Source organism: Triticum urartu, chromosome 3 (assembly GCF_003073215.2).
Source record: "Triticum urartu cultivar G1812 chromosome 3, Tu2.1, whole genome shotgun sequence".
Lineage (NCBI taxonomy): Eukaryota > Viridiplantae > Streptophyta > Magnoliopsida > Poales > Poaceae > Triticum > Triticum urartu.
In genome coordinates, this window is record NC_053024.1 from 485,813,452 (window position 1) to 485,834,619 (window position 21,168).

At 44.2% G+C, this 21,168-nt stretch overlaps 3 protein-coding genes across 4 annotated transcripts; 1 reads left to right on the plus strand and 2 right to left on the minus strand.

Annotated features, from left to right (window-relative positions):
* The first annotated feature begins 279 nt into the window (after positions 1-279).
* Positions 280-1,246, plus strand: LOC125544504. Its single transcript, XM_048708219.1, has one exon. It carries the CDS (start codon positions 481-483, stop codon positions 919-921), a length of 441 nt encoding a protein of 146 aa, XP_048564176.1. The 5' UTR covers positions 280-480; the 3' UTR covers positions 922-1,246.
* Positions 1,247-2,788: 1,542 nt separating this feature from the next.
* On the minus strand, positions 2,789-9,121 carry LOC125544502 (phytochrome-associated serine/threonine-protein phosphatase). Its single transcript, XM_048708218.1, has 10 exons — positions 8,783-9,121; positions 8,395-8,541; positions 8,231-8,298; positions 5,482-5,539; positions 4,573-4,683; positions 4,438-4,488; positions 3,565-3,708; positions 3,391-3,486; positions 3,187-3,258; positions 2,789-3,076 (listed from the first exon to the last, which is right to left on the minus strand). Exons 1-10 carry the CDS (start codon positions 8,861-8,863, stop codon positions 2,993-2,995), a joined length of 912 nt encoding a protein of 303 aa, XP_048564175.1. The 5' UTR covers positions 8,864-9,121; the 3' UTR covers positions 2,789-2,992.
* Positions 9,122-11,794: 2,673 nt separating this feature from the next.
* On the minus strand, positions 11,795-19,415 carry LOC125544505 (general transcription and DNA repair factor IIH helicase subunit XPB1-like). Of its 2 annotated transcripts, XM_048708221.1 has the most exons (19): positions 19,307-19,409; positions 19,110-19,226; positions 18,831-18,999; positions 17,808-18,030; positions 17,661-17,717; positions 17,258-17,398; positions 17,095-17,175; positions 15,977-16,064; positions 14,961-15,298; positions 14,786-14,861; positions 14,504-14,697; positions 13,975-14,138; positions 13,829-13,901; positions 13,623-13,736; positions 12,976-13,056; positions 12,777-12,836; positions 12,608-12,691; positions 12,382-12,524; positions 11,795-12,274 (listed from the first exon to the last, which is right to left on the minus strand). In XM_048708221.1, the coding sequence occupies exons 1-19, from the start codon at positions 19,320-19,322 to the stop codon at positions 12,199-12,201; spliced, it is 2,295 nt and encodes a 764-aa protein (XP_048564178.1). In that variant the 5' UTR covers positions 19,323-19,409; the 3' UTR covers positions 11,795-12,198. The 2 variants fall into 2 exon arrangements, with proteins under 2 accessions (XP_048564178.1, XP_048564177.1); XM_048708220.1 differs by having other exon boundaries at positions 17,661-18,030; positions 19,307-19,415.
* Positions 19,416-21,168: the final 1,753 nt, after the last annotated feature.

The window sequence follows — 21,168 nt, forward strand, 5'->3', positions numbered from 1 at the left end:
CACACCGTCACAGTTTTTGTTGGATCAAAAGAAAGGAGCACTGATCCTACGAGTGTGATGCCTTGCCAACAGCTGTCCTGTCCCACTTAACCATCTTTCGGTTCGCAAATTTAATAGAAAAGACCCAGACCCGTAACAAGAGTTTAATCAATCTCTCAAGATTATAAGATCCTAATCGATGAAATGACTCCAGGTCGGCTCAGTGGCTACCCTAGCTTAGCTTCCTTTTGATTTATTTTATCTCCTACCAGTAACCAACAGCGATGGCGAAAAGAGAGAGGAAACCACACGAGACGCTTTCGTGAGCACCCCAATTTAAATCCGAGGGAGCAGACAAAGTTTCTTGAGCGAGAGGGAGAGAGTTTCCTCCCTCCCACGACGCGCCCGTGCCCCCCCACCACCACCACCCCACGCGTCCCGTTCGAATCTCTCACACGGAACCCACGAGCCAGGGACAAGAAACCATCGACTAGAACGGGAATGGACGCCGCCGCTGCCGAGAAGGAGGCGGACGCCGGCGGGCCGCGCAAGAAGCCGGCCGCCGGGAAGCGGTGGGGCGGCGAGGACGACGCGCGGGGGCGCGACGCGTCGCCGGCGGCGCCGCGCGAGGACGCCGGGCAGGACGGGGCGCTGGCGGAGTGCGCCGTCTCGTGCTGCGTCTTCTGCGCGTGCCTGCCGGTGGCCGTGCTCTGCTGCGTGGCGCGCGCGCCCGTCCGCGCCGCGCGCCGGTGCTGGCGGCTGAGGTGGCGGCGGCGGCCGGCGCGGCGCCTCGCGCCGGGCGGGTCGTCGTCCTTCTCCGACGCCGAGCTCGGGGACCTCCGGCAGGGGCGGGTGCGGACAATGGCGGACGAGGACAGCGGCCGGGCCGGATCGCCGGCGTCCCCGCGGCAACCGCCCCCTCGCGAGGACCGGAGGAGATAGGTAGCGGGTTTGTTAGTTAGTTAGGCTGATTGATTTTTCTCCAGTTTTGCTGTGATCTGCCAAGTAGGATGATGAGCCGTTTCGATCTGTGCGGCCTCTTTCTCTTCTTTTTTTCGCTTTCTTTCATTCTCTCATTCTCGCCGTCGGTTAGTGGTTAGCTCACGCCGATGATCAGCCAGAAATTTCGGCAAAGCAGCAAGGTTGCTGCCCAGTGCACATTCGGCACCACATTGCCGAGTCCAGATTTTTCAATCTAGATTGTAGTCTAGATGATTTATTGGTTTGAGATGGTTGCGCCAAAAATAAAGCCGAGCGCATTACTGTACTCTTACCTCTCCCATGACTGTCTGCCCTAAAAACACTGGTAGTATGGGGATCACAGGATTTGTCTCATGGAAAGCTGGTGAAAATTGCGAGTGGGCACGAACTGCTGCTACCAGCACTGTTAAGGAAAAATGATCCGTTGCAGTTCGTCAGTTAAGAGTCAAACATGGGAGCCATTATTAAACAACGTCTTAAAATTCTGTCTTTCAGTGAGAGGCCACTGTAATTACTAGTAGTACTGTATTAAACAACCAGGGGGTGTCTGACACGGCGAGCAGTTAATCAAATTAACTTTGTGCTGCCATCCCCACCTGGACGATCAGGAGGTCAGTGTTAAAAAACCAGCAGCCTGCCGAAAGGTGCCCCCTCCGAATCCAATCCTAGTTTTGGAGTATCACCTAGCTAGAAAACACTTTGGAGCATGGCGCATACCACGAGTCGTCGTGATACGCAGGCACGACGAGACATGGCCAGCGTCATGCACGCAGTGCACTCTGCATGTACCTTTTTTTTTTAGATAACGCTCTTTATTTACTTGAGCGGGACGAGACGAGCATCATCACTTCATCAGCAGCCTCGCCCCGGTCCGGTCCAGGTCATGCGGGGTCCGACGACGAGTCGATGATCCGAGGCCGCGAGCAGTAGGCGCCGTCCCGTTCAGACGCGCGAACGAGTGGGGAGAGGCTCCGCTGGGCAGCGAACCGAGGGTAATAACAAATAATTGCTGAAGGCGGACACGCAGGCGCCGTCGCTGTCGACTCGGGTTTGAGCGTATACTGTGCCGGGTGGCGGTGACGCGGCCGGGGGTGCCGACCCCGCGACAGCCCAGCAAGCTCGGCGCGTTCGTGCGCGCGTGCAAGCTGCGCCGGAGATTCTTTGGCTATCGGCTGGGTGGGCGACTGTTTTCGGCAGCGGGGAGGCATATACTTCTCCCCGCCCCGCCCACCACGGTTGCAAAAAGAAGACGCATCACCATCTTGGTACGATGCCACGGGGTGACCCGTGACCGTGACCCCGGTGCGCGCGCCGTCGGAGGCAAATCTCTTCCGTGTCATGGCCACGCCGGCCGGTGGGCGGCGGCGGAACCAAGCCCTGCGTACATTATCTTCCGAGTATCGGGATAAGGTGGATCGAGACTAACAGCCGCGCCACGCCAACGACCGTCCCTGATTGCAGATAAAAAAGGACGGAACGCCTGTGTGAATAAAGAGTGGCCATCATCCACATGTTCAACAGAACATATACCTCTTCTCATCTTTAAAAGAGAACATATACCTGCCTTTTTAAGTGCAAGTAAAGAGTGGTCCATCGTACAGATGCTCCACACATCATGTACTACCTGTATTTCTTCTTTTCACAAGTAAAGAAATACCTAAACTCGTGTGCACCTCTTCAGGGCATGTGTTCCACACACAAGAATCTAACCGTGAAACAAACTCCGAAGCCACGTACCCAAACTTGTATGTTGTCAAATGCATATATGTCACATAAATAGCACCCGTACAACATGTATAACAATAACAATAATAATAAACAATAAAAAGAAACAAAATTGGACACTGTCATAGAAGGAATACAGGAGCAATGATGCTCCCAAGGATCTATTGTACATGTGGTTAAAAGAAGCGCGAGAAATAAAACGCATCAGATTGGACTATCATCTGAACCCTACAACAATAACCACCTCCGGTTCGTCTTTTAACCCTTACAACTTAAAACAGCGACTTCTAAAATTGTACAACTGAAGTCAGAGAAAATACGGGACGGCAGTCCTTGGGCCACGCATCTGGTTGTTCTCCTCCGTCTCCGTGAAGAACTTGACGTCGCGGTCCTGACAAAGAATAAGTGAACACTAATCAGTAAAGACTTGATAATGAAGATTTGCTTGAAATGACAGTATGCATTATCCCATGCTCTCACTCCACAGATGCGCTAACATACCATGTTCTCGTCGAAGCTTAGTATAGAAGCAACATTGCCACATCTGTAGCAATAATTAGGTGCAGACCACACCTGCAAAATTAAATGTGCAAGGCATATGATATGAGCATCATTAGCATGGTTTTATTGAACAAGTATGTAATTTCCAAGAAAAAGATGCTATGGTTATCTGGACTAATTAGCGACATGTGAACAGACACTTACAGTTACAAGACCCTTGTCCTGAAACATGTACTTTAAGCCTTCCTGGACCAGCTGGTGAGCCCGGCAAACTAGGTCAAGATTGTTCACATGGTTGAACTGCATAGAGAATAAACCAACAACATTTGTTAAGAGATGATGAAAAAGTGATCCTCAATGAAAAGATTCCATGCCCACCTCTGTTGTCACTCGTGATCCAAAAAGCCAACCTGCTCCACGCGGACTAACAGCCCATGTCTCTATCTCTTCAGGGTCACTCCACATAAGATCACAGAAAGGACCTTCGTGGGGAATTTCACAATTCCGATCAATTGTCCGTATCTGGTGACAAAGTGATATTTAATCAGATTATTGCTTCCATTGTATTGCCTAGCAACACCATTCATATCTTACATGAGAACACCAGTAAACACATAAGAACAAATCAACCTCAGAATCATGCATCCTTAAGATCATGAGCCTAACTCTGCAAATGCTAAGGATCAACTAATAAAGAGAAGTACTATAACAGAATCAATTGAAACAAAAAAAAAGCAGTAATAAAACAATTATTGAAAAGACAGATGATAAGGGTCCAACATTTTCCTGAAATGTTCAAGGATGTTAATTGTTTACTAGCTCCTTGAAAACTTCTAGAGAATATTCCGTGTTCTGAAAGTAGCTACATAGGCATTCAGCGGCACCCTTTTGTCCTATTACCCGCCTAGACCCACCTAATGGGCTTTTACGCACCAGCCACTGATCTGCACCTGGCTAGCGGCAAGGTAAACATCAAGATTATCTTCTTATCAAATTAAAGATATACAGAGTTAACAGTGTGAACTTCTTTATAATTGGAATCAGGCCATTAAATAGTTGTATAAACCAGGTGTGGTACGTCTATATGAATCAGGAAACCTAATTTATTCTGTAAACCAAGCACCACATATTTCTATATCCGTTAGGTAAAACAGACAGTAAGATGGGTCAAAATTCTCATTCAAACCATAAGTAACATATTGGCTGAATGATGTTAAGAAAAAATTACGGAAGAAAAGAAGTCCAACTAACCTGGTCAACAGTACGTACATCAGGAGACAGGCCACCGTGAACACAAAGGACCTGAATTTTCACTACATCATTTAGTATGACTGAGCACAAAGTATGAATTCATAATCTAGAAATTATCAAATACAAGGAACTTACCGTGCCATTAATGATTGCTGAAAGAGTAAGGTAATCAAAAACATCGGTGCAATACCGCCACGCATTGGCATTCCCATACTTCCTCTGGCACTCGTCATAGAAGCCATATACCTACAGATCAGTAACATTATATTAGTTTGCCTGCATGATAAAAGAAGTACTGAATGATACGTATTGACCTGTTTGTGGTACCATACAACGCGTTCAAGCTGTAATTATTGTTTTTTCTCGAATGCGCAGGAGATATATGCCATTATATTAGAGAAGACGGAAGGGTAGAAACCCTGAGTACACACACACACATTCCATATGTTTTATAGGTTACAGTACTCACCCGTGCCTGAAAAAGAACAAAGGACTACAGATAACCAAAGCCCTGGGCGCTAGGGCGCTCACAAGGGAAAGCTCTCGAGTCCCAGCCACTCCCCAAAGCTGTGCCTCCTCTTCGGCAAGCAACAAGGCAGCAGCCACACTGGGGCAGCAACATTGAAAAACAATGATTCCGATGGCTCCAAGGGGCCCAGGCAATTATGTACACAATTACTATACAGTCCTAACATGCCATGTGAAAGAGAGACTGTTCAACTTGCCAAACAGAATCATTAGCATGAAATGTAGGTTTTCAAATCATCACTTAGTAGCTGGATTGTTTTAACTTCAACGAAAGTGTTATCATTTCGTCCAGAATCAATCAACATCTACTGCTTTTCAGTGCAGGATGCATTTTAATGCGAAAGCAACAAATGTAACTTCACTAACTACAAGATCTTTTGGCAACAGGAGACAGTACAATATGAAAATCATGAGCGAATACAGATTGAACTACAACAAAGTTAATTGAAGCAGAAGTATCTCAAATCCTAAATGTTCAACAGGATAACATATACCATTCTCCATATCAGGACATACCTGTGTCAGCTGCCTACTTTCATGGTTCCCACGCAGAAGGGTTATGTGGGCAGGATACCTGGTAGTAGGAAATTACATTGAGAGTTAGCCATATATGATGACACTTCAGGAAAAATGTAATACAGTAAGAATTCTTACTGAAAAGAAGCAACCAACACTAACAGGTGTGGTCATTGTTTCACTAATTAAGACTGATACAGTTCACCTACAAAGCACGGACACGGCCAAAGCCGAATCGCCGTGCAGATACGGCTGGACACGGGGACACGGGGCCACGCTAAGACACGGCCGGACACGCGTATCCCGCTGATTTCCTGTAATACGAATTTAAAAAAAAAAGGAGGACACGGCTGGGACACGTGTGGGACTCGGGAGGCCCAACTACTATTCCTCGGCCCACCCTTTTTTTGCAGGTCGCATAAACAGGCGCCACAAAAGGGTAAGCTGGGAAACCTCCTGGACCAGTCGATGCCACAAAGTAGGGTTTCCCACCTCCTGGACTCGACGCCGCTGCCTGGACTCGACCGCCACCGCCCCCCAAGTGGAGCGGCCTCTCCTCCCAACGGCAACCAAGCTGGAGCAGGTAACCTCGCCCTTTTTCATCTATTCGAATCGATTTGTTGTTGAGCTGCTGCTGCTTACTGCCCCTGTCCGCCATGCCCTTGCTGTTGCTGCTCGCCAGTAGCTTCCCTATGCTGTTCATGTGCTGCTGCTGCTTGCTTATTAGTGCTGCTGCTGCTTGCTTACTTCTGCTGCATGCTTATTGCTGATGCTGCTTGAACTGTTGATTGAATGCTTGGTGCTTCATGTTAGGGATTGCCAAACCATAATGCTATTGGGAGCTAGCATTGCAGATTGGGTAAGTAAACTTCTTTGCTGTTTGTCAAGTACCAGTACCACTTCAGATTATTATGACACTAATACCAGACTATTGTTTTAACTCCGCTTATGTTGTCTCAACATAGCCAGTCCCTCCCGGATAGGCTGGGCGAGCCAACGTAAAAACTCAGCCACTCTTGTGGAGATGAAACCCAAAAGATCACGAAAGAACTAGCTATGGACAGGGGTGTGTGGAAGCTTGCTATCCATGTGCCAGAACCCTGAGTTGGTCGCGAGATCTTATGGGTTTCACCTCTAGCCTTCCCCAACTTGTTTGGGACTAAAGGCTTTGTTGTTGTTGTTGCTGTTGTTGTTGTTGTTGTTGTTGTAACTCCCTCCGTCCGAAAAAGCTTGTCCCTCAAATGGTTGTATCTAGCACCAAGTTAGTGCTAGATACATCCATTTGAGGGACAAGCTTGGGCAGACGGAGGAGTACTAGACTATTGTTTGATGTGTTTTGCAAGTTGCAATGACATGGATCTGGTCTGGAACTCTGGATGATCAATCAAGCACTTGAAACAGGAGACAACAAATGGGGCATTATCTCTTTCTCATTTTTTTGTCTTTAACTCTATATTACATGGCATACATTTATTTATCTTTATATATACTTGCCGTGTCCCCGATGGGTTGTTTTTGGAAAATGCTGTATCTCGTGTCCCCGTATGCGTGTCACCGTGTCCGTGTCGCTGTATCCGTGCTTTTTAGCAGTTCATCACAAAAAATGGTGAGAGGCAATCTTTATTTTCAATCTTGCAGTTTAAGTAAGGCTGTCCAAACTGTTCGGGCTTGAATAAAGCTCCGCTCGAGAGCTAAGTAAGACAAGCACAAGCCCAGTCTCAAGCATGTGAGCCCAACTAGCTCCAGATCGAACAGTTCGCTAAAGCTTGGTAGAGCAACACAACCTAGCTCATTTTCGAAGAAAATAACTATAGGACCCGAGCATCATCCTAGACCTGTCCCTCTTAATTTTCTAACCCATGACAGCAACTCATTGATCCAGGGTTTTCCCAGTCACGACGTTGTAAAACGACGGCCAGTGAATTGTAATACGACTCACTATAGGGCGAATTCGAGCTCGGTACCCGGGGATCCTCTAGAGTCGACCTGCAGGCATGCAAGCTTTGCGAGTTTGTCGAGCCTTCCAACGAATTGAGCTTGAGCTCATCCCTGTGCTCATGAGGTGAGCAGAAGCTCCCGCTCACCAAATGGCTTGAGATGCAAATCGAGCTTGAGGAAAGTGTGGGTGTATTCGGCTATTCGCTCAAACTCAGTCGTTGACAGCCCTATGTTCAAATAGTAAAAATATAGACGAGTTTCAACTTCAAATTTCAGCTGGCAGCTTCCAAATTCGAGTTCAATCCATAGCTGGATTGTGCAGTGCAAGGTCATCCCAGTCTAACTCGGCTCAACTCCTGATCTTTGTATGATTGTACAAGAACCATAAAAGATTACACACTTCTAGTTTCATGAAAAATAATAAGCTAAATCAACCCCATCGACCCCATAGGTTACTCGTGGTATTATCCAGCAAATACAAGGGGAAAAGTCAGTTATGAAGAGACAACAGAATTTGACATACTATCAAGCAGCAATCAGACATTACCATTCAACAGCTTAATTCCATCTAAGGAATGCCTATTGACAATCCTTTTTGCCTTTTTGGGGTGACCTACTCATGATCTGGTTATTCGTGTATCACTATCATGTAGTATTATTGTTAACCAAAAGGTACGGTGATATGATAATGAAGTTTATACTCAGAAAAGAGTGAAGAAGCTGAAGGCGCAGCTATGCGGTATAAAGTTCAAAGCTTTGGAACAAACAAAAGGACGATTCATTATCTGCGAACAGAAAACTAACCAAATACCTTGCTTTTAGTAGCAAAAGGATGGTGAAAACCTCGAGACTGTTGAAGCCGCGGTCGACAAAATCACCCTACGAGTCAATCACAGCTCAGTTAAGCAACACAAGAACATCAGAGGCTACCTAAACCAGTCACAAGAAACAATAGAAGGGCTGGGGAAGCCAGACCATGAAAATATAGTTGGTCTCAGGCACATGTCCTCCGGTGGCAAAGAGCTTCATAAGGTCATGGAACTGCCCATGGATGTCGCCGCACACTGTGACCGGGCTGTTGACTGGCTGCACGTTCGACTCCTCGATGAGAATCTCCTTAACCTGGATGATGATCAGCGAAATACACATCGGTTACACACTAGGCATACAGACACACCCACGAATACATACACGGTTCACTCAAGTCTCTCGGCGAGCAGCAAAAGCAACTAATTTTGCCCGTCTACCTGCTACTGCTGGTACGAACCCTAACACGGCCACGCCGCAGCGCACGCGCGCGCCACAACGCCGCGCGAACAAAACCCTAGCGGAAGTGATAAATAAAGAGGGGGAGGAAGCTCACGTATTCGCAGAGGGTCTGGAGCTCGTGCTCGGCGAGGTGCTGGCCCTCCTTGACCTTGGAGATCCACAGATCCAAATCCATCGGGAGCGGTGGCGGCGGCGGCGGCGAACCGGCGGCAGGGGATTCAGGGCGGAGGTGCGGACTGGGGGGAGGTCGATCCCCTCTTGATTCCTGGTGCGGATATTAGTTTCGTCTCCTCGATCGCGGCTGGGGGGCCGAGGCGAGAGGGAGGGGAGAGGAAAAATAAGGTTGCGATTTGCGCCGGGCTCTGGGCTGCCTCGCAGGTCACAGCCTCGCAAGCACGAGACGGACGAGACGGGGTCTGCAGCACTTGGACGTGCGGCTCAGATTGGGTGGTGCAGCCGCTGCGGCCAGGCATGCGCGTGTGTGGAGTTTATATTTTTTTGTTGGTTTTTTTTCTCCGTGACATCCAATTTATAAATTTTACAAAACATCAAGACAACGCGTGCAAGAAGCAAGCGCTACACGGTAAAATTCTACTACTAGAAAAAACCGACTATTGAGAGTTTGTTGCACGAAACACCAACGTTGATGTGATTTGTTGTGGGTAGCTTTAATCTGTCATTCGCTCCACTGACATGACTTCTAACAAATGGGTCCCACTTTGTAAATGCACAGGGGAGATACTGGGTTGCTTGACAAATTTGAAAGATGTTTAGGGCTCATTTGATTCAAAGAACTTCCGTATAAATTTTGGAGGAATGTAATCTTTAGGATTTTTTTCTATATTGATTTGTTTGATTCGTAGGATTGAATCATATAAGATTCATTTCTAGCGGGTTCTTTTCCTATTTTCCATAAGATTTCTAGCATACACCCAAACATCTTCAAGGAATCATTTGTTTTTTTTTCTATGATGCAATCAAACAACCCAAAATCATGTGTGATTGAGATGAGGCATGACATTTTATCAAAGGAATTTTATAGAATTTTTGGAGGACCATAATTCTTAGGAATTTTTCTTATGTTGGTCCCTTGATTCATAACATTGGATTTCATAGGAATTTTTTCTATAAAATCTTTTGTACTATATTTCATAGAAAATCTAACATCCTCTCCAACCTTTTTTTATAATTTCTTTGTTTATCCAATGACATCAGACACTCCTTGCTAATCCTTGAATTTAAGTGGATATATTACTTCAATCTTATACCTTTTCTATTCATGTATTTTCAGAATCCTTCGAATCAAAGAAGCCCTTGTGTTTTTTCCTATTCTCGCGCTTTTAAAATCCTACATATCAAAGAGGCTCTGGGTTTCTTTTAGCTAGCTCGTTCAAGAATTATGTCATGAATATATTTTTACCATGTGTGAAGCCGAACAACCAATCAAGAATCATGTTAACCGAACCAAACTATGGATTAGAGCTAGTTATAATAAGTTGCACTAATAGATCATGTTTTATACAGCAAACCCATAGAGTGAGTTTCTACACAAAATCAATCCTAACAATTAGTGGTCTGTGCAATCCTCTATGTGCTATATACTCATACATCCACAAGCATGCACGTGGGACGTTGCTTCAGTGACTTAATTGCACATGCCTTTAGGTCAGTGACATGTGGGCCAGCCGACTGTTGGACCCACTTATCAGTGGCCCAAAGGCACATGTAGTTACGGCAGTAAATCTCAGTCCATACATGTGATATGTGAATATTGGACCTCTCGTGGGTGTTTAATGTTCTCCTAAAATCCTATAACTTCTAGAAGGGTTGGAAAAATACAATGAGTAAAAAAACATTCAATCCTTTCTCTATGAGGTTGTTTGGATCAAAGTCCTCATCACCCCGCCAATATATTGGTGTTGACTAAGATTTAGGTGGTTGTTTGGATGGGCTTCAACTTTTCACAGTGCCATCCTACCTTAACTATTTTCATTTATTTGATCCCAATTCATGGCGAATCGCGGACGGGGATATCGGCCGCCAATTTTCTGGCGTACCCAAGTTTTGATGGGGTGAGCATGGGGTAAAATCAAACAATTCACGTAACTCTTTTAACTCCTACTGTCCTATTTGCAAGGGAATTTCTCTCCCGCACCAATACCACAAGAATAGGGCAATTGAAAATTTTCACTTCCCCAACCGTCGCCCGCCTCCTTTCTCTCCCCTCACAGCCTCGTTTTTGCTCGCCACTATGCCCCCGTTGTCGGCCATCCACTACCCTACATGCCTCATGCCTCATGGGCACCTCACCACTTTGGATCCTACCGTGTGGGATCATGCACCATCGTCGCTTGCCTCACGTCCCTCCACTTCCCACCACTGCCGCACTACTCCCACGCGCCTCGCCTCGTCTCTTGCCCCATTGCCGCCCACTCACTATGTCTCGCCGTCAAGACCATTTTGCTCCCGCACTGCATTGTGGTTGTTACTGGCGCCATCCGAAACCTCAACGTCAGCTCCTCACCCCGTCTGCGTCCTAACGTCGCATCATCGGCTGCTACACCCCTCGAAGTGCTTGATGAAATGTCGCAATTCGACAACAATGTCCATTATTATAATTCACTCTTAGATTTGGATAGTTTCCTTACCATTATACTCCCTCCGTCCGATAATATAACAGCGTTTTAACACTCTTATATTCATCCCATAATATAAGATCGTTAAACACTTATATTTGTACAAACACCTCACGTTTTCCAACTGTTAATACACAATCCTGCCAAGAGAATTCTAAAGATCACTACTCTACGTAGTACCATGCTTGAGATATATCATCATGGCTGCTTTTATATCGTCATTTGTAAAACAAAATGCAAGCCTGGTAGCCACATTTCTCAACTCAAATGAAAGAGATCGTATTTGTCGACTTGGGCCATCATATAAATAAAGCTTATAATGACCAAAAAATAAGGAACCTGCAAACACTGTTTCAGCAACAACGAATTGTGCCAACCCGTTTGAAAACACATGCTCCCTCCATATAAGATCGTTTGAAAACTAACATAGCTTGAAAAACGATCCTATATTGTGGGACGGTGGGAGTAAATGGAGGAAGCATTGGTACTTTTCCCGATTGTTTAACTGGTAGAGCAAGCGTGAGTCACAATTGTATACAATGAAACAATATGTTCATCACATGCTTCGCAATGTGGATTTTGGTTATACAGGCACTTGCACAAATATTTACATTTCCATGAAAGATAAATGTCCTCGTTCTCCTTCTCATAAGCTCCAAAATTGACCCTTCTGTTAAGAAACTGGAGATGATCATAACGAAGCAGCAGAGACCAAAATTGCTCCCTTCCTGGTAGTACTCACTAACGACGAGGACTTGTGGATCACGCGCTTTATGTCCAATGAAAAGGGCCCCTTGAACCATACCATGTCCCAGCAAAGCAAATCACACCCTATAGGTTCCTGGCTTCGTTGCAAATGACATGCAGCAGAACTCTATGTATAGCGTTTCTTAAACAGTGTATGCCTCTTAGCCGGGTCCTTCTTCTTGGCTCCCTTGCCCTTTCCAGTGCTGGATGAGAAGGTAAGACTCACATGTAAGCATTCAGCAAACGAACTACTGCAATGGAATCGCAGCATAGAGACGAAAGTAAAATGGAAGTGGAGAGAAGGCAGCACTTGTACTCCATGTAGACCATTCCACCCGCTCCAGAAAATGCGCTCATCAATCCAGCAGAGCGCCGAGCCTTCAGGAGAGCCTTGCCATCAGAATCCTCTTCCAAGTGCTCAACACCAATCATGTCATCCCCTGCGCTCAACACCTGTTTGACGTAGTGCAGACAGAAATTGCAGTCAGGTACAAACAGCAAGAAACTGACAAACAATGGGTATAGAAAACACTCACTTTGCCTAAAAGGTCAAGCTGTTCATCGAGCGTGTGAAAACTCAGGTTAGGTCCTTCTTCAGGTGGCGGCAAGCTAGTGATGACCTGGAAATATATATATATATATTTATCACTAAACCCGAAGTGTCAAAAAGATTCCCAATATCTAGAGAAATGCTTGGGAATAAACCTTGAAACTATATCCCTGATCGATAAGGAATTGTTGCCTTTTTGTTGAATAATACATTTCCTGCATAAAAATATATGTCATATGCTAAAGTTGATCTAAATTCCACAGGCATGGTTTCAGCATTCTCCATTTCAAGAATATCAGGAAATGGAATAAAGCCAAATGAAAAACTAATACAGTAAACATTAGTGAGACAAACCTGTGTGTCAGTTGATACAAGAGAATAGAAAAAGGCATTGTATTCTTCTTTTCCACCTGCCATCCTATCTTGATGCTTACCCTGCAGCCACAGTAGTTGAAACAGATTCAGTGGAAATGCCATAGAAAACATTGTATCACTAACTATTATAGATCACTTCTGCCCATCTGATTGGCCACATCACTGGCATAACTCACATCCAGACTACTGAAATCCCTTGCACGACCACCTCAAAAGCCAGAGTTGGAGTAATAATAATTTACTTACACTAAAAAAATCTAGAAATGAATTACCACATACAGTAGTTTGAAAAGCAAGTTATATAGAAATAAAATTGTTTCCTTTTGCATAATCAATTTTGATTCAAGATTTTTGTTCTTCATACCAACTCATTTTCGGTCTTTTTTTAATGGAAACTCACTTGCAGCATATACATCCAAATTATCGATGTATCCGAAACATAAAAAAATCCATGCTAAATTTTGAATATGGTCGGACCTTCCCCGGACCCTGCGCAAGCGGGAGCTACATGCACCGGGCTGCCCTTTTTAAAATTTTGAATATCAAGAGAAGGAACACAGCAAAATTGCAACTGGTTTGTCTATTACGCTGCATGCAGCAACCCCGCAAGCTTCAATCTACATTACCTTTGCCCTGAGAATACGTCCCAACCGTTGAGCTTCTTGACGCCGGGAACCAGCATGAGATGATATTTGAATGATGACATTTGCCTCTGGGATATCAATGGAGTTATCACCCACCTACGCATTAATAGCAGAGATGGCGTTAAGATTACCTATGATGGCGGCTTCGAAACAAATAAACAGGATTGCAAAATTAATAATAAGTACACCTTAGAGAGGAAAACAGTGTTGACTTCTGGACTGTTCTTGAATTGGTACAAAATTCGTGTCCTCTCCGCATGGCTGCGAGATGCAAAGCCAACATAAGTATACAACTTATGGCGCATAAATAGAATCGTCTAAGACGAGAGGTTACCTTGTGGCACCATAAATCATTGGTTTACGGAGCTTCATTGCGTATGCAGTTAGTGCAAATAAATTATCAGCAAATACAATGATCTTATCCCCGCGTTGTTGCTCATGGAATCGAATTAGAAACTCACAAGCCCTGAACTTGTTTGGATTCATCACATAGAGTACCTGGTAGACAAGAGCCAATATAATGCAAACATCAATATGAATGAACATATCTGAGGACTGCAAAGGGAGTTCAGAGACAAGCATGCCAATAAAATATTCATAAGTTTATATATTACTTAGGTCAAGAAGTGTATCGTTCCAATTTTATCACATGCCCCCTAAGGGCGAAGAAGATACTTTCTTGTCAGGAATTAAGATGACATAACTTAACAAAAAGTCAACACGTTAACAAATCAAAGTAATCATTGCATAAAAGTAAAAAATCAAATGAGGTAGCACCGAAAGCAATAACGGAAGCTCGAACATGTGTTTTATCTTTCAGAAAGGTTCCAAAGTTGAATAAAAACACTGCATGGACAGCTCACCTGCTTCTTTTTTGAATTTTCCTTTTTCAAATACTCAGCAAAGAACTCTTTGGTCATGGGACACCATACTTCTGCACATTGCACGTTTGCAATAAATCCACCTTTCACTAAATCCAACCAATTTGCTTCATAAAGCTTTGGTCCAATTAGAAAATTTAGATCTGTGATACGTTCATCCTCTCTCACGAGCGTAGCTGTAATTGTAAGAATTGAAGTAATTTAGAACAATTTGACAAGTGAGTAGTCAAAATCACACAAGACTACTATATGATGAAAACGGACCAGTAAGACCAAGCTTGCAGTGAGACTTCGTAATGCTGATGACCTTTCTGAACATATGAGCAGGGACAACGTGAACCTGCAAACACAAATAAGAAAATGGGAATGTACACTATTATGATCTTTCATGTGCTAATGAAATTTGCAAGCCTAACTTATCGTAGAGTGGAGATCTCACCTCATCCATAAGGAGCAAACCCCACTCCCTGTTCCGGATTTCCTCAATAATCTTCTCTGAGTCTTCGGATCGTTTGCCCCCAAATGCCACCATGTTATAGGTAGTCACAACAACACCAGCCATCCCTCGAAATTTCTCTTTGTTATCTGATGTAAATCTACTGATATGTTCGTCTCTTATAGTTGACCAAAGCTTGAACTGGAATGCCCATTGATCAACAGACACAGCATTTGTGGCCAAGCATAGACAGCTCTTCTTAATACGACATGCTGCAGATACACCGACCAAGGATTTTCCCGCACCACAAGGTAGCACAATAATGCCTGACCTTGCTCTACCTACAAAATGGTGGGAAAATTGTTCAGCAAAGGAGAAGAAGCACACACAGTACTCAGCAGATTCTTGAGTTCCAAAACTAACAATTACCAAATGATGCCAGGGAGTAGATTTTCTAGCTAACGCTGAGAGCAGTGAGACTGCCCCCTAACATTCCTAGTTTCCTGTCTTCTTAGTAACACAGGTATCCCGAACTTTACTACTTCACATTAGCTTAAAATACATCTTCTCATTATTAAAATCAGATCAGATCAAGCAGGCCATGTGACATAGCAACTTATATATCTGTTCTCAAATCTGGTGGCCAATCAGCAAAAGTGTCATCTGGTAAGACCGGCATCGATATGCTTGATTTGAAGACCCAGTTACTTAAGCTACCATGCCTAAACTTCTAAAATGCCATTATAACCCTTGCACGAGGGAGATGGCGCCCAACTAGATCTCATAAGTCACAACCGCATAGTTACTTGCAGGATTGACTCGACACAATCGGTCCAACCAAGCCAACTACTAGAGATGAGAGCCTGATTTTAGCTCAAACTCTCAAAGTATCAATATAACTGCTAGGCTAAGGGTAGCAAACTATGAACGAGTGTTGCATGCATCTGTAAAGGTATCATGACAAGCCGTTTACTGAGTTTAATATGCAGTTATTCCCTTATATTGCATCATGAACTTACCATTCCCAAACATCTTACTGAGGCTCTTTTCTTGATACGGCCTTGGCCGTGCTTGAGGTTTTAATTCCATATCCAAATCTGGGTTTACCTGCAGTAAAATTATATGTCAATCTCAATTCTAAATCTTGTAGTGAATGCTTCATCATATGTCACACTAGAAAGCAACTGCAAAGCTAAAAAATTGTAAATTGCCTGTTCACGTGACAAGTAAAATGGGCCGAGAATACTATGGGTCTCAAATCTCGACAGGAAATAGCAAAGAACATTGTCTACATTGTTTGTTCAGCTAGAGATAACACTCGATAGATGGACATATAAAACGCCTGTTTTCTCCATGGATTTAAACAATTGGGGTTTTATGTATTATGAGAATATTCATGATGTACCAAAAGATCATGACTGAATGGAAGGGCTTAAGTTTATTTCACATGGTACGTGTGCTACTCTGTTGTGTTCAGCCTTAAACTTGCAGATGTCAAAGAGCTCCCTGTATCAACTTTACATCATTGCATGGTTTTAACTTTCAGTTGTATATGATGGGATCAAATAACAACATGTACCAGTTGGCAGTTGCTGCCCAATCATCAATAAAGTGAGGGTTTGAGTCAACAGCTTAACTAAATGTTAAGGAACAACAAATTATGAGATGTATCAATATACTCTTAACACTTTTGATTTATACATGCATATTTTAATCGGTTATGTCAGTACGACACATTACATACTACAATGTTCTGAGACGATGTTGTGCAATACCTAAGCTCTGTTATTACTGCCACATTTGTTCTTTCTTACGATGTCTGCATTTATTGTAGCAAAATGACTAGCTAAGAGCTAACTAATCCAGCTGGTAGGCCCTACTTGTATACAAAGGTACTAGTTGTTTCGAACTCAATGAACCACAAGGTAAGAAATTGCTTCCAGCACAAGGCCATTTTGGGCCGGTTCGTTGGTTGAAAATTGGCCAGCTCAATCTGGTTTTATGTTAACACGGTTTAAATGCCTGAAAAAATCTCAGTCCAGCTGATGCATCAAGGATCAAAGCGTAGTTTTTCTTGGTCAAACCACCATACTAGATCTGATAAATATAGTTGTTTCTTCATGTGGAAAGTACTTACTGTGTCATTTCTAAAATCATACTCCTCTAGCATGGGAAAGTTCAGTGCATTTGGTAAGCACCGTTGCTTTACGTTCTCAACCTGAACATGATGGATCAAAGTATTAAACACCAGTCTCTACAAACTGAAGCTACCAAAGCTTCTGCTTAAAGAGACACGATACCTGATTGGAATCAATTTCGAAAGAATGTGTTTCCTTGTCTTCAGTTGCAGCTGCCAGCTCTATTCCATCTAACAAATCATGTCCACTAGCTATTTCCCCAGCTGTTTTGCTAACAGCAAATGAAGATGCTCCTAGACAGTCCTGAAGGGACATAAATGGATTCGGATAATGAGGCATAGCAAACAACTAGTTCAAAATGGCCAGTATGAAGACCTATACCAGCAGTTGAAAAAAAAAATGGAGGCGATATTTATGCCAGTCAAATGAAATAATTATTAGGGAAGGAGATAATGCACATGGATGGTACAGACAAGCACTTCCATATGATACAAAGTTCTGTTCTAACAGACACTAACTGCGTTCCACGCAAATTGTATGAAAGTGACGAGAACAAAAGATTAACCTCGGGAGCTTTTCGTGCTTTCGAAATTACGTCATCGTTCAGGAGGGTCTTCAAAACCTGGACACAAGCATCACAGCTCAAATAAATAAGTAAATAACGAGTGACAGAGTAATCCAAATTATTTAGTTGCAGGAAGAATGATACAACCTCAGGGAACGGCGACTCCACAAAATATTGATTCTTCTTCAGAACAAGCTTTACTTTGCCATAATTCGCAGTTGACCCATGGATGAAATCAATTATCTCATGAGGTAACTTAGTCTTGGAGAGCTTACTCAAGACACTAATGATAGTGGTTGTCTCAAGTCCAACTGAGACCGCGGCATACAATGAGTGTGGCGTTAGATTGTATTCATGCATAGATTCTGGCCTGCACCACCAAAGTGATAATTAAGTTTCAAATATCCCACACATTTTGTACAATGCATATGTTCCAGACATTAACCTGAGTAGAGTTTGGATGCTTAGGGGGGAAAGCTGAGCAATTTGACTACATCTTCCACTATGAAGTACCGGCATCCTTTTAGGTCAGGTTCAATTGCATTTTAACTTAAATCCATTGCTGTTCCGTGCACTAAGCAACACTCAGGAAGTAATAGTCTATTATCTCTTTAACACAGCATGCACGATCCAAACATCCCAACTCCAGACCCAATCCTATAATTGGTTTCCAAGGCAACTAGGACAAGCATTATAGTTCTTTTCTATTGAACTCATACTCAGAATGTTAACATGGTGCACCTTACGCAAGTCAAGTTTCCAGATAACCATGTGGGGCATTAAATCCCTTGAAATGATACTACCACAAGAAATTCATGGTTAATTACATTAAGTGGCATTAGTTTCCCAAACCGAGTCTTCTCCAACACTAGCCTATATAACCATTAAATTCACAAGTAAGTAGCAAGATCCCCAAAAGGCAGGTCCCACTGAAGAACCCTTTTGAATCAGATCAAATGAATGATGCAGTGCCGCACCAGACCTATACACTGCATATAACCTTACTACTAAGCATGGCGAAATTAAGGCTAACTCGGCCTACCGGAACATGAACTTTCTGGGAAAACTGGTAAAAGTTGGGTAAGGTCCACTCGTTTGATACAACCATGGGTAGCCCAAAACAAGATATGCGGTTGGCTGGGATTTTGAGGTAGTGGTGATTGAATGGACCTGCATACAGGTTCGGCGATGGCGATGAGGAAATCGTAGGCCTGCTTGTAGAGAGGGGAGAAGGTCTCGAGGAAGATGCGGCCGTCTGCGCACGCCCACAGCGGCCGGTTCACGTGATCCGGCTTGAGCTCCAGCTTGGTGAAGTCCCTCTTCTTCACCTCGTTATCTCCTGAAACGAATCGAAGTTCCACCCCCGAAATCCCCAATCAATTAAACGGCAGGAATCACACCGATTCGCGAAAGATGGGTGGATTTGGGGGGGAATCATGCGCGTGGTACCGTCGCGGGCATCGTCGTCGAAGTCGTCGGCGTAGTTCATCTCGGCGGTCTCGTCCACCAGGGCCGCCTTCGATGGCGCCGAGGACTTGTACCGCTTCGGCGCACGGGCGCGGTCACCTGCAGGGGAGATAGGGGAAGGGTATCACGGAGAGTGAGACAGAGGAGGATACTGGTGGGATTTAGGGTTGCCGCCTCACCATCGCCGCCGGCCATGGCTGGGAGCGAGGAGGCGGTAGAGGTCGGTGCACGGACACGAATCGAGTCGAGTCGAGGAAGACCGAGAAAGTCGGGGACGGGTATACCTACGGGATGTGCTATGGGGGCTTGAACAAATATAAGAGACGTTGTGGGCCTGGCCCAAGCTTTGGTTGCATCTGGAAAGGTTCTGATCAAGTTAGTGGAAATCCCTATTCGCCGCTTGCTGCGGCAAAATGTCGGGCTACCGCACAGGGCAGCGCAGCGAGCGACAAACCTGGGCCGGCCCACTTATACATAATGCGTCCAACCGGTTTTGGGAACCTTCTAGAAGGTTCCCTGAACCGTGTTTTTTTCTGTATCGTTTTTTTCTGGTTCTTTTTCGGCTTTCTATTGTTTTTCCATTTCTCTTTCTTTTTACTTTTTTGTTTTTTGTTTCATTTTCTTTTTCAAGTTTATTTTTCTTTCTCAGAACTTGTTCACAATTTTACAAAATGTTTACGATTTTACTTTTTATTTCTTTTCCTTTTCTTCTCTTTTTTTAAAAAAATCAAAAAAATAATTTTTGTTCGTGTTTCCAAAAAATGTTCAGTTTTTGAAAAAATGTTCTCAAAATTAAAAAAAATTCTTGTTACACAAAAAAGTACAAAACTTTCGAAATTCATAAAATGTACCAGATTTCAATTTTGTGTTCACATATTAAAAAAATGTTCGCGCTTCCAAATTTGTTCGGGATTTTTCAAAATTGTTCTCCGTTTTAAAATATGTTCTCAAAATTCAAAAAATGTTCGTACTTTAAAAAATTGTTCGCGCCTCCAAGTTTGTTCAGGATTTTTCAAAAATGTTCTCTGTTTCAAAATTTGTTCTCAAGATTCAAAAAATGTTTGGAAATTGAAGAAAATGTTCCAGCTTTCCTAATTTGTTCACAAATTCAATAATAGTTCATGTTTTTAATTTTGTTCACAAATTCAAAAAATGTTCTGGAAGTTTATAAAAGTAAACATTTTTATTTTTTGTTCACAAATTCAAGAAATGTTCCCCTTTTTGAAGAAAGTATTCATAATTTCGAAAAATGGGCTGTGGTTTTTTGGATTTTTTGCGAATTAATGTTTAACATTAGTCTCTCTCGTATACGTCTTTAACTGTCCGGCTGCTAAGTGAACATGAGATGGTCTTTGTCGCGGTGGTTAGCACGGCAGGCCAATTGGTGTGAAGTCGCGTGTTCGAGTTACAGCGCTAGCGCGATTTTCTTTTTTGCGATTTTTTCATCTAGGGAAGGTGCCGTCAGGTGCCACTGTAAATGGGCCGGCCCACGCTAGCCGCTCCTGTGCGAAGCGCCGGCACTTTGCCGCAGCGAGCGGCCTATAGGAGCTCCCGCTCGATCGCTGACTCCCGCTTGATGGCTAACTCGATCATTTGTTTTTTTTCTCCTCTCAAAAAATTGTTGAAGTACATACTAATTTTGGTGCGCCGACCGAATCATTGGCCGGTCGCACCGCTCGCTCCGTGACTCGCTTCGTCTGCAGGCAGGCCCATCACCGAACGACCATCTCCCATGTTATCTCATCTCTTCAGAGACAATGTCATCCGCTCATAGTGCATCTCGTCTACACCGCAACCTCTGCTCTTCCCCTTTTATTCCTCTCTATAGATGCTCGCGCCTTCCTCACCGGCGACTGGCTGTGCCGCCGACCATGGCCACCGTGCCTCCCCCACCGGCGACTGGCTCTGCCGCCAGCCATGGCCATCGCGCCTCCCCACCGCGGCTGCCCCCACCCCACCCCCTCATTCCCCACCAGCGACCAGTGCTTCAAACCAATACCCACATGTGCTGCCGATGGCGGCGACAAGTGATGGAGAGCCG